At 48.7% G+C, this 13,417-nt stretch overlaps 1 protein-coding gene across 1 annotated transcript in view; it reads right to left on the bottom strand.

The window, feature by feature from the left end:
• BAIAP2L1 (BAI1 associated protein 2 like 1) overlaps nt 1-13,417 on the bottom strand; it is a 75,513-nt gene that overhangs the window by 8,404 nt on the left and 53,692 nt on the right. Inside the window, exons 6-11 of the mRNA XM_014463384.2 lie at nt 12,502-12,654; nt 9,815-9,982; nt 8,102-8,228; nt 6,334-6,535; nt 5,639-5,716; nt 4,457-4,643 (exon numbers count right to left, since the gene is read on the bottom strand). Coding sequence (XP_014318870.1) covers nt 4,457-4,643; nt 5,639-5,716; nt 6,334-6,535; nt 8,102-8,228; nt 9,815-9,982; nt 12,502-12,654 — 915 coding nt within the window. The remainder of the gene's footprint in view (nt 1-4,456; nt 4,644-5,638; nt 5,717-6,333; nt 6,536-8,101; nt 8,229-9,814; nt 9,983-12,501; nt 12,655-13,417) is intronic.

Genomic DNA, 13,417 nt, shown 5'->3' with positions numbered 1-13,417 from the left:
CCACGCTCCCGGCTCAGCGCTCCACTCCTGGCCTGTCTATCCTACCGCTTCTCAGACCACCGCCCAGACAGCACCCAGCCACCCAAGTTCCCAGAACGCACGCCTGCGGGCCTCGTGTTTGGTCAGAGCTCTTCCTTGGAATGTGGCTCAACCGCCTGCCCCCCAGATGCTGCCTTTGATGCTTCCCAGGAGCGGAGTCCTGCCACCTCCTGTCACCTCTTCACCCTGCACCTCTATACACACAATAAACACCTGTTCACTGGGCTCAACTGCTGGGCTGGCCTCACTCCTATTCATCTCCCCAGAGCCCAGCCCAGGGCCTGGACCACCCTAAGCCATCAGTGATGCCCAGTGGATGAGCTCCAGGGCAAAGGTCCCCGCACGTGACCCAGAGCCCTCCCTTCAGGGCGCCTTCCTTCACAAACTGTCTTGATGCTTAGAAAGAAGTCTGGTTGGGCACAGTAGTCGGATGCTGTAGTAATTTTTGTTGCCTAAGTTGTAAATGTGACCTCACCGTCGGTATCGACTATACCGGCTTGCGTGATAAACTCGCTTTTTATGGAAGGTTTCCGTAATCATTAAGAGTCCAACAACATTCATTGTTCTAACAGCTGTAAAGTCAGTGACAACTGAGGTCGCCATTGGAACTCACACAAGCAGGGCTTTTTCATGAGATATCTGGGGCTTTTAAATGTTCTTTTTAAATGAAACCAAAGACTACAGGCTGTGAAATGAAAGACTGAAAAGGCCTCTAGCCTGCAAGACAGAGTCGGCCTGCCCGAGGGATCAGGGAGTGCTGGCCTCACAGCACCAGGTCGGGGCAGTGCTTCCTCTTCGATTCACGGGAAAGTGCAAAGGACCGCTGCTAGTTCTTCCTCAAACGTGGGGTGGACCTCACCGCCACGCCATCGGGTGTGGGGCTTTGGTGGGAGACTTCAGATTACTGATGGCGTGGAGATGGCGTGTGGAAGGGAGAGGCGGTTTCGGGAGACAGAAGGCTGGGAGCAGGCAGCGAGTGTGAACTGAGGACCCCTGCACGGGTCCAGGTGGGAAGGGCAGAGGCTTCCACGTGGAACTGACCCAGAGGAGGCTTGGTGAGCGCACAGCACCAGGTCGCCTCCGGAGCAGCCCCACCCGGTCCTCAGGAGGAAGCTGTGAGCCTCCAGCTCTGCAGCTCCAGGAGGGCGGGGACCCCAGGGTGGGCACTGTTCGCAGGCCTCAGCTTACTGGGCAGTCTCAGCCCTTCCAAGGCAGCATTCCTTATGGACAGTCTGTTCGGATGAGCCAACAAAAAGGTTTAAAAATAAAGTTAGACCTCATTTGAAGTCCAAATGCTAAATAATGAATGTTATCATTGACTCTATTGGTATTTAAAAATGTGATCTTTCAATTTATCTAATTCAGTGTAGTAAGAACTACATCAATGCTTTCTTCATCCACCTTTATCCACATGGTAAAAATGCTGAGAAGTAAAACATGCTGTCATTTTCTAAAATTGGCAACTGTCTGCATTGGCTAAAATGCCAGTGTTTTTATTTGTAATTCCAGCAATATGATTTTGGGGCAAGATTCTTTTTACCTTAAAAGGCATCATACGAGCCCTAACCGGTTTGGCTCAGTAGATAGAGCGTCGGCCTGCGGACTGAAAGGTCCCAGGTTTGATTCCGGTCAAGGGCATGTACCTTGGTTGTGGGCACATCCCCAGTAGGGGGTGTGCAGAAGGCAGCTGATCGATGTTTCTAACTGTCTATCCCTCTTCCTTTCTGTAAAAAAAAAAAAACATCAATAAAATATATTTTAAAAAAAAGGCATCATACGACCTTAATAAAGTAATGGAGCAGGTGATCATCAATGGCTGCTAATGGCACAAGAAGAGGGACAATCGGACACATGTGCCTCTGGACGGACTAGCCATGGCCAATGAAATGGTCTAGCAAAACAAAACAGGCTAACAAAACAACAGCAGGCTCTGATCAAGGCTGGAAATACAGGAGGAAGGGGAATGTGGACAAGGACACGATGAGCTACAGTCAGGAAAACCCAGGTTGGGACAGACACCTGCAGGACTACAACTTGCTTCTACCCATAAATTACAGGAACAACAGACGGGAGATTTGTAGATAGACAAACACTTGTCATGAGACTCAGCGACCAACCGTAACGTATGGAGCTGACCCACATTCAGATTCAAACAAATATATTGTCAAATTTTTCATGAGACAATCAGAAACTGAAGTGACTGGTTGATGATACTCGGGAATTACTGTCAGTTTTTAAAGATATGACCATTGGTACTGTGGTCATATTTTTTTAAAAAGGACCTTTAAGATACTTATAGGTGAAATGATAGGGGGTTTGGCATTAGCTTCAAATTGATCTGGGAGTGAGTGGGTGAGAGCTGAATACAAGATAGGTAGATGGAGTGGCTACTGGAATTAGATTACTAGGTCACTGGGTTATTCTTTTCACTTTCATTTTGCTTGAATTTTCCTATAAGGACGTTGAAAATCAAACACAACCGGAAGGCGCTAGAGACCCACAGGTCACACTGGACCAACCTGGACCCTGAGTTTGGGACGTGCAGCTGTAAAAGTTTTTTTCTCTAAGCAAAAGGAACTTTTATATTTTTAGGAATGCCTTAAGGTCATTTCCAAATAGTTTGAATATTGTTTTAAAACATACTAGGGCCTTTAATAAAATAGCATTTGATATCTTTGCCCTTTCAAGCAATAGCTCCCTCCATGCCGACAGAATGGAATAGCTCCATTTTCAACAGCCACTTTTGAACAGTTTTTGGAGTTAGCTATTTGGGGTAATTTGGAAAGAAAAAGCTGCAAACAAAATACAGTGCAGTGAGCTTATCAAAGAAGGGAAGCTAGAAAAGATGTAGTTGAATGAGCTTTCAAAGCCTTGCATTTCCTGGACCAGAACAGGGCACTGCAGCCTGGGAAAAGGCAGGCATGTTCCAGACATCTGAAGGCTCACACAAAACATGGCCATTTTTAGGAGGGATCCCAGTTCAGAGAGCCCACCTGTGCACCATTCACAGGTGAACAAGACCACCAGCAGTGGTGGTGATGGGGACTGACTGAGACCCCCTCTCCCCCGCCCCCCGGCCATGAGAAGCAGGGAGATGGCTTCCACACGCATCACAGAAAGGACCACACACTGACTGGAAGAGAACTAAAAAGCACCCACTGTGTGCATTACCAGCAGCACCTTGGGGGTGTTTCTAGGAGGAAGGCTGGGTGCCAGGCCACCTGCAACCTTGGGCACGCCTTCCCCGGGCTCCTTCCGCTTCTCTGGGCTTTAGCAGAGCAGCTGCATGTTGCTGGAGAAACAGCCACACCGACTGCTTTCAAGTTAAATCTTGACCCCAAATTGTCACTGAGCCTATGGCATTGGCCCTGAATGCCTACTGCTCTTCTATAGCATGTTCCCGTTCTTACTCTTCAGAACAGATTTTCTTTTTCCAAACTTGCCCACTCCGACCTGCGATGATGGTACTTCACTGAGCGCACGTGGGCGCTCCCAGCTGCCCGCCCAGCTGCACCTTCCCAGCCACCTCCCCGTTCTCCATCCCTCCTCCTCCTCCTCCTCCTCTGCTATATAATTTACACTGAAAAAAGTGAGGGGAACAAGAAACCCTGGAATCATCACCTTCCTTCTCTGCTGCTTGAAGATGCAGAGGATGTGCCCTCCTCAGGGTTTTAAACTTTCTACTCCTGCCTGGGAAGCTCCTCCTCTTGACCCCTGTATGGTGGGCTCCTTGCAATTCAGGTGTCGGCTTAGATGTCACCCCCTCAGAAGTCCTCTGCTATTGCTATTCACGTGCCACCCAGATCCCCCCTTCAGGACCAAGGGACAGACTCCAGGCTGCAGGGATGCTGCTGGCACATGGTCCTCTGTTCGTGACCTCCAGAGCCCACCCCTGCCTGTCACTCAGAAGACAGCTGTCTGCTGACTTTCTTACAAGTGGCTCAGCATTAAAGATAATGCACATACGGTTTCTGCACAACACTTCCTGAAGACGTAGGGATTAGGTTGCCACTTTTAACCTTAAACCTTCCTTCAGAAAACAATGTGAAAATGGAAGAAAATGCAGAAAACAGTGATTAAGAGACTCAGGGACTGCAGCCATGACCAAAAGCAAGGAGAGACTAAAACCTGAGATAGTCTGGCAACCTAGGGACTTTGTGTGTAAATAGTCACTTACAGGTACATAAAAATGAAGGGACTGGAGTTAGCAGGTGGAAAGGCTATGTGACAGAGAAGGGGACCAAGAGGAGCGAGGAGAAGGTCCTGCCCCCACACCCCAGAGACTCGCCCCCACACCTCAGATACCGTCCCCCACACCCCAGAGACTCGCTCCCACACCTCAGATACCGTCCCCCACACCTCAGAGACTGCCACTTAGGATTTGGGTACACAGGACATTATACACAGCTCTACTCACGAGAGACGTGGTTTCTGGTCCGGACGCCGGGGCTTTAAAGGTGGACGTGGGCTTGGGAACATCTGCTCTCTTGTCTGCGGCCGCTCGCATGGACAAGCACTCCAGGTAATCGGGAGGGGGGATGGGGACGGCAGCACAGCTCTTCTCCGACAAGTCCACGGTGCTCATGCTCCTCACGGGCGCTGGGCTAATGGCCCGAGTTAGAGAACAAGTTAGAGAAGGTCCTGCCACCAGATCCCAGCACTCAAAATAGCCACGATCAGAACGACAACAGAATCATCATAAAGAAGGACTGGGTAGGAGGAGGTCTCTCTCTCTCTCTCTCTCTCTCTCTCTCTCTCTCTCTCTCTCACACACACACACACACACACACACACACACAGTATCGTAGATATTATCGGGATTGGAGTGCAGATTTAGGGGTTACTGGGATAGAGGTGCCAAAGGAAGCCCATCGGTGTAATAGGAACCATGGTAGTAGACACAGCACAGGAAGGAGAGAAGGAAACAGGACTGAGGACGGACCCCGAGGAACACCTATGTTTAAACAGGGGGCGGGGGAGTGGCCTGTGAGGAGAGGGAGGATGCCGGTGAGGTGCCAGGACAATAGAGGGCCAGGTCCGGAAACCCGGCAGGGAGCGTTACAGAGAAGGTGTCCCCCAGTGTTGCAGGCTGCTCAGGAAGGTCAAGAGGGAACGGTGACCCTAGTTGGTTTGGCTCAGTGGATAAGGCATCTGCCCTCAGACTGAAGGGTCCTGGGTTCGATTCCAGCTAAAGGCGCATACCTCAGTTGCAGGCCCTTGATCCCTGGCTCCTGGTCAGGGATTGTGTGGGAGGCAACCAATTGATGTTTCTCTTTGTCTCTCCCACTCCCTTTCACTCTCTACAAATCAATGGAAAAATACCCTTGGATGAGGATTAACAAAAAAAAAGGAGGGAAAAGAGGGATGCAGCCAGTGTGGGTGGGACGTTGGGAGTGCCCTAGAGGGCTGAGGGGTGGGCCTGGGCCGGGAAACTTCACGGCAGATAGTCAGTAAAGCCCGTGGACACAGAAACCACTAGGAAAGCGTGTGAGCAGCAGTCTCCTGCTCAGTCCCCACAAATCAGACAGAATTCTGATCCGCCTGGAAACAGCAGGTCGAGTTCCCTGTCACTGGGCCCTGTGAGCACAGCCGGTCCTACCTCGGCGCGGGCACACTCACTGCCTCCTGCGCGCTCTCTTCCAGCAGCCTCGTGTAGGATGACGGGAACCAGCCCCTCCTGCTCGGGCGGAGGAGAGAAAGGCCTGGCTGTGGGCTGGCAGTGGACACGTGAACAATAAACACGCTGACGACCTCTCACCCCATCACACAATGTGTGCTTCACATACAGTGTTCCTTTATTTGGATTCCCTTTAATGCCCCCTGCCCCTTCCTGGTTTTGTTTAATAGATGAGTAATCTACACAGAAAACCATTTATGTGCTAAGTCTCAAAGTACATCTGATATGCAGATTATCCTTGAGAAATCCAAAGTCACGTGTTTTGTTCTCAAAAAACAAGAGAATACTTAAAACCTATTTCAGAGTGACGCGTAGGGTCTAATGCTCTATTCTTGTGTCGAACTGATCTATCCATGCACACATGCAGAAAACAGCCTGGGACAGAACAGCTCCAGTTAACTAAACCAGCGGTCGCCAACCGAGGACCACTGGCGGTCTGTGAGGTCCAAAAGGTTGGCGACCGCTGAACTAAACCACAACTACAGCTAAACTAGGACCATGGCGCTCGCTAAGATGCTAGTATGTCCACAAGGACCATGTGCCGCTCACAGGAGAGACGGTAGTTCTCTGCAGCGCTGGGCTCTGGCTCCTGAGGGGACCACCCACCCGAGACTTACGCTTTGGAGGTGTCGTGCTCTCCGTAGAGCCAGCCGTCTCTCTCCTCAGCAACGAGCAGCGTGATGACGTCTCCCTGCTCGAAGCCAAGCTGGTTGGTGCCAGCCGTGTGCGGGAAGATGGTTTTCACTTTCTGCCTTTTCATCATGTTCAGTCCCGTTGCAACAGACACCGATCGCTGTAAACTGGGATCCTCCGAAGAAGCTGAGGACAACACAGTGGTGATGGCTTTTCCAAGAACGACAATCGGGCCACTTCCAGCACAAAGCCCAGGCGTGTTCTACTGCCACACCCTTACCGTTGCGGGAGGGACAGGGACTACAGGGGACTGCAAGGAGGCCCCTTCTGCAGACGGAGGGGATAAAGCAGGGCCTGCCGGGCTTCCCCGCACTCCTGCCTCAATCGGGGCGGCTCTCAGAGGCAGGCAAGCCGCCCACCACCAAACGATGCTTCCCTTCCCTGCTCTCAATACGAACCACAGGCTGAGGGAGGCCTCAACTCTAACCCAACTGCCCATGATCTGGGCCAAAGACTGGAAATGCTGCCGTGAGGACAAGCACCTTAACTGAGCCCTTCACAGCCTCTGAGGTTGGCCCGGGCAGAGCCAGGAACCAGCTGCGGGCGGCCTGGCTCCACAGTCCAAACCGCACTCCGTGGAGCAGCACGCTGTGCACTTTGTGTCTCAATTCAAATACCGCCTGTTATTTACACTCAAAACCAAAATTGGAAAGGAGATTTTTTTCTTTTTAGGTATTTTTTCCAGTCAGATTTTGCTAGCCCACTATTTAAAACAATGTAAGATCTCTCTCTGCTTTCCTCTTTAGTCTTACTAATTACTCTGTAAACTCTGCTAACTTCTCACCACGCGCTCTCTGATTACGTCAGCAGTGCTGAATCCATTAGCAATGTTATTTCCTTTTACCAAAAAGAATCAAAGAATCATTTGAATGCCTGGGATGCACACAGCATTATGTATTTTAACTGTACATGGTATATAACTTGCAGTCCTTCCTTCAAAGGCAAATGCTTGCAGACCATTATCTCCCCAGCTGCCATTCAGAAAATCTCATCTCTTCCCCAACAGCTGCATGTGCGCTAACCCGGGGTCTCTCTAGCACACGGCTCAGCGGCCACGACTTTCACCCTGCGAGTCACCCAGAGACAGGGGCTCGCCGCCGCAACAGTCTCCAGGGTCCTGGGCGCCAGACTACTGTAGGCAGAGCTGAGTCTAACCAAAGCCTCCTGAAATGTCCGCAAACAACTGGTCCCAATTTACTGCAATACAGTCAACAGAGCTAAGGACTTTCAGCAGCAGAACTACATACCCAGGAGGCCTGGGTGCTGCTTGATGATGAAAATCACCGATTATAACTCAAACTGAGCCTATTGGTAAGATCAACAACCACAATTTTGTTACGTGAACCTTATAGTTTTATTGAAAAAAAAATTATTACAATTACCACTAAATACAGGACACAATGGGAGGCTCTCTGTACATCATATCCTATTTCAAAAACAACCTTTCAATAGCATATTTACTCCTGTAAAGAGCAATCGGTATACAGAATTAGTATGTGTCAGAAAAGGTGTCACGTATAACACGTCTCCTGGTTTTTCCATAAACCCAGACCTGTGTTTGTTCTGAGGTGTAAGCTCCTCAATGTTGGACATGTGCCATATACATGCTTAGTCACCGCTACCTCAAGATGCATTTATCCAAAATATTGATTTTAAAGTTTTAGACAGGAATTTTACAGAAAAATGCCTTACCCGAGTTCTGTGCAGCTGTCGCTGGGTTATTGAACATATCAATCAAAGGGCTGGTGACCACTCTGCCTGAAGGAGCCGGGGGCACCTTGGGTGGATACTTAGAAAGGGTGTCGTAGTCTTTCCCAGCCTGTGAAAAGTCTTCATTAGTTTACTATTAGTCTAACATAGCAATGGAAGTACAGTTTCCAGGCTGCTTCATATCACATACTCTAAGTCCCACAGTTCCCCAAGTTCCCTTAGTTGAAGGGCTATACCCCATCTTGAATTATTTAAATAATATATTTTTTCCATTTTTTGTCTTTAAAAAAACAAAACCATTATCTTTAAAAACAAAACAAAACAAAAACAAAGCAGGCACTCCCGATACTCTCGCCCCCTGGTGACCACTAATCTGCTTTCCTTCTGTGGATTTCAGGCTCCCTTGTCAGTGCTACTCGGCCAGAGGATTCTACATCTGAAATAATTTTTCCACAGAACTTTGAGTGCTTTGCTCCATTAATTAAAAAAAAATAGTTTTTATTGATTTTTTTGAAAGAGAGGAATGAAGAGAGAAACATTGAGAGAAACATCATGGACTAGCTGTCTCCTGCACACCCCCTACTGGGAATCGAGCCCGAAACCCAGGCATGTGCCCTGATCGGGAATCGAACCAGCTATCTCTTGGCTCATGGGTCTCAACCACTGAACCACACCGGCTGGCTGTTCCATTAACTTCTAACATCTTGTTTTGTTAACAAGAAATCTGGTCTGCATAAGTTTCTTTACTTTGTAAATAATCTGTTTTTTCCCTCCCTAGAGGTTTTCCAAATTTTCTCTTTATCCCTAACATTCTGCAATCTTATCGAGGTTTTGGTCATTTCTGCGCGTCCGGGATCGGCCTGGCTGCCACATGAGAGACCAGGCGGGAGGCTGCTACGGTCTCTCTGAGGGGCTGCAGTCAGAGCAGCGCAGGGCTGAGGGGCTGGACTGGGACATGCTCTGACGATGGAAACGTTAGGGTTGGCCTATGGACTGACAGTGGCATAAGCGAACAAGAGAGCGGAGTTGCCGCATTGTGTCTGAGCTACTGGAAGGACGACATTGCCGTTCACTGGTTCTGGACCAGCTGAATGTGAGATCCCCATGAGACATCGGTGGTGATGCTGGGCAGGCAGTGGAGTGTACTTCCCATGTCTCAGCTGGCCTAACATGTTTCTCCTCTTTCCCATGAAAAAAAAAGTCCTCGTTCTGTGTTTGCACTGTGTTTTGGAAGTGTTTCGGTTTAATTTTCCAAGCAGTTCCATTCTTCTAATGAGCCCATCAGTTGTTATTGTGTTTTGAGGGCAGAAAGAGAAATGGGAAAAAATTATTTTAGAAAGATTTAAAACGGATGAGAGAATAGCACCATAAATCTCCATGCACCCAACACCTAGCTCCAGTAGTTATCACTTCCTGCACAGAAAGGTGGATTGTTTGGCCCTGGCCAGTGTGGGTCAGTGGGCTGGGCATTGTCCCTTGCACTAAGGTCACCGGTTCGATTCCTGGTCAGGGCACATGCCTGGGTTTTGGGCTCAATCCCCATTAGGGGGAGTACAGAAGGCAATTGACAATGGTTCTCTCTCATCATTGATGTTTCTATCGCTCCCTCTCCCTTCCTCTCTCTAAAATCAATAAAAACATATCTTTTAAATATGCAAATACACAATTGAGATCTTGGAGGTAGTGGGTTCCTACCACGCTGCTTCTCTGGACCATTGGCGAAGGCTGAGGCGTCCAGGACGTGGGGGTGGAGCTAGGGGTCTTTATTTCTTCTATCATGTTGATGATTTCCTCTGGCACTTTGGTGGCATCACCGCAGGTTTTCTGCCACCTGGGCAGTTTGGAATTCAGTAATTCTGCCGACTGTAAATCCAAAGGAAACACAATGGCAGGTAAATGTGTATTGTCGGAAGAGCTGACAAAAATTACATCAAATGATTATCACTGACAATGCATTGCCGGCTTATCACCAGAAGTATGGGAGCTCTGAGTGAAATTCAGGGAGTAGTTTGAGCCTCTGTGAGTATCTGCTGTCTTATTTGCTGAGAAGGTTGTAGGCTTCTGTTCTAAAAGAATTTATCTTCTCCCTCCCTGTGAATAATTAAGACTAATATAAGGACTGTAAATGATTAAGAACAAGTTCAAAAGCTAAAAGGGAAGGGTTGAGCGATCCGTATTAATCACCAAGAAATGCCAACCACCGCTTTCTCCCTCCCACTCCTATGGAAAACACCGCCAAGACGGGTGGGGGACCCAGTGGACTCAGCTTAGGGAAACCGGATTTACAAGTCAGAGGAGTCAGATCTGTGCACAGACGAGGGGCTACAGGCAAAGTGCGGTGGGCCCTGCAGTCAGCGCCAGCGCTGAGGGGCGCTCTGGCCCTCGGGCTGGCAGACCATGGGGCTGAACTGTGCAGCAGAGTCACAGATGGACAGAGAGAAGTCCCACAACCCCAGAGGCTCCCACAAGCCTGGCTCTGCTTCTTACAGCTGGAGGTTCCCTGAAGGCCTTTTCCAGGGCAGCAATCTGCTTGGAAAAGGGAAGCAGGGGGCCTTCCTTGGAACTGGTTTCATAGCAGACACACTGTTTTTACTTAGAGTCTCTGCTCATCAGGTATGGTCTGGGGGTGTTGGTGGAAATCCTGAGAGGGCAAAGCCTGCCCCCCAAACCACCTCTGTGCTGTCACCCCGACACACTAACTGCATAGCCTGCTTCACCCAGGAGCCACTGACAGGACTGGGTGCCTTAGCTGGGGTACGAGACAGCACAGAGGGATGTTCAGAAAGTTGAAGAGATGCATATAGAAAGCAGATTTGGTCTGTGTCCCTCTAAAAAACTTAACTGGGCCTGGCTGGCGTGGCTCACTGGTTGAGCTTTGACCTATGAACTAGGAGGTCACAGATCGATTCCTGGTCAGGGCACATGCATGGGTTGTGGGCTCGATCCCCAGTAGGGGTTGTGCAGGAGGCAACTGATCAATGATTCTAATTGTTGATGTTTCTCTCTCTCTCTGAAATCATTAAAAATATATTTTAAAAATAATGATAAAAAGCCTAACTGGGACCCAAGGTTAAGTGTAAGAAAGACTGCTAACAACTAGAGCTCTCAGAAGTTGGCCAGGTTACCTCACGACACTGAGTGCCCCATCGCCCACAGGACGTCGCCAAAGAAGAACTTCACGGTTGCTTCTGTCCTCTCCAGCCTACGACCCTGCCCCAGGGCACCCTCCCATGTGGAACTAGTAGATGCACTGGTGACAAAAGTCATCACCTAAGGGAGCAGTTCATGCTTGTAACAAGTTTAGATCTTCGCTATTTATTTTTCAAATATATATTTATTTCAGAGAGGATGGAGAGAGAGAATCATTGATCGGCTGCCTTCTGCATGCCCCACACTGGGGATCGAGCCCGCAACCCGGGCATGTGCCCAGACCAGACCGGGAATCAAACCCTGATCTCCTGGTTCATAGGTCGACGCTCAACCACTGAGCCGTGCCGGCTGGGCAGATCTTTGCTATTTAGATTTGGTGGCTAAATATTTCTTAAAGACTTTATAGAATACGTAACATGATATACGCATACATACAAGGCCCAGTTTTGTTTTGTGTTTTTTCACCTGAAAAAAAGGGGAAGTTGCCTTATAACCATGCTCTTAGTGCCTCATATCATGCAGCACTCTCCAAATTACTTTATTATGAATAACAATGAATAACTGATGTCAATCAATGCTACTTTTGGATGCTTACATAAACCCAACACAATTCATAATATAACAAAGAGGAAAGGCCATTGAGTGCATGTTTTGTAATGTTTTCTGGGGATATAAGCTCACAGCTGCTGTGAAGGAGGGCAGGAAAGCTGACGAGATTGCCAACACTTTAAAGAAGAATGAAAAGGAGCTCTGACCACGGGCCCTGATGCTGCAAATGGGGTCTGCGGCCTGGGTACAATTTCCAGGGACACATACACATGGACCCTCGAGGTGAGCATCTTAGACCATGTGGGGAGTGGACCTGGGCCCGGGCCTCACTCTGTGGCTCTGATGAAGGCACTGAGGCCGAAGATGTGGCCCTGGGAGTTGGACCAGAGCTGATTCACGGGCGAGAAAAGGAAAAATGTACCATTTCTCAATTACTGAACACTACTTTATCAATGGTTTTAAATATGGACGGATAAATACACTAATGAAAAATATTATAAACATCTATATGTCTATAAATGTCTAAAAGTTAAATATTCAAATTGGCCAAAAACTGTTTGAAATCTCATTGGCAAAATAGGTCCGCTGCTCTGTGTTGGGGTTTGTGTGGAACTGCCTTTAAAAGCATCTCAAGGGCATTTAAAGACGAAAAACCAATCCACGGGACACAGCGGCCGCCGCACCTGCAGGTGGTAGTGCTGCGTGCGGCTGGCGAAGCTGCAGTGCTTGTCCACCAGGAAGCAGAAGCGCCTCTTCTCCTCCAGGAGCGCCTCTCTGCAGCCCTCCGCGATGAACCTCTGGATCTCGCTCTGGCGAGAGGTGACGGTTTCTATGTACTAGGAAAGCAAGGAGCAGTTACGCAGTATGACGGGAGGAATCAAGCAGCTGCTCAGCCCAGCATTTATCTTCCGCCATCTTTATACTCGGTTTATTTGGATAAAGGAGTAACTACTAACCACAGATAAACGTTACACAAAATAACTAAGTTGTAACCTGGCCCGAGCAGATAGCATCATTTTTATCAAGATCCCTGACTCCTGTGAGAGAAGCTGCCAAAGGCTTTACATTCCAGGGGGCTGTTGGCACAAAGTATCGCTTTGTACTCCAGGGAGAAGAGCCTGTTGCTTTAGAATCAGAAAGTCTGAGTTCAAATCAAAGTGTCAACCATATGACTTGACTTAAGCCCCCTCCCCATCTGTAAATGGGGTAACAATGCTCACCTCCCTGAGTGGCAGGAAATGCCCATGTTTTTAGGAGGCCACTGACTAAGCATGCTTCACCCTGGAAAAGTCTGCAGCAGCTCACAATGCGAAGTCAGATGCTCACTTTTAACTTCACCAGCAGCTCAGCCGTAGTGGATGAAGCGGTAACTGGCAGGTAAACTCTTCCCGCAATACTATAAATCATCACCAACAACACAAGTTCATGGCTGGAAGAGCTTACCTCCAATTTTCTTTTGTGTCCGATATTGACTGGCAATTTCGGCCTCCATTTGACTTTTTCCTTTCTGAATCTCTCTTCACAATCCAGCTTGGAGATTTTCCCCAAGAAAATCCAATATATTCCCCGGGTGTCTCGTTTGGGGAATCTTTTTGAGAG

Source organism: Myotis lucifugus, unplaced genomic scaffold, assembly GCF_000147115.1.
Source record: "Myotis lucifugus unplaced genomic scaffold, Myoluc2.0 scaffold_208, whole genome shotgun sequence".
Taxonomy (NCBI): domain Eukaryota; kingdom Metazoa; phylum Chordata; class Mammalia; order Chiroptera; family Vespertilionidae; genus Myotis; species Myotis lucifugus.
Note: the sequence above shows the minus strand (reverse complement) of the source record. Positions and strands in the feature narration are given on the sequence as shown.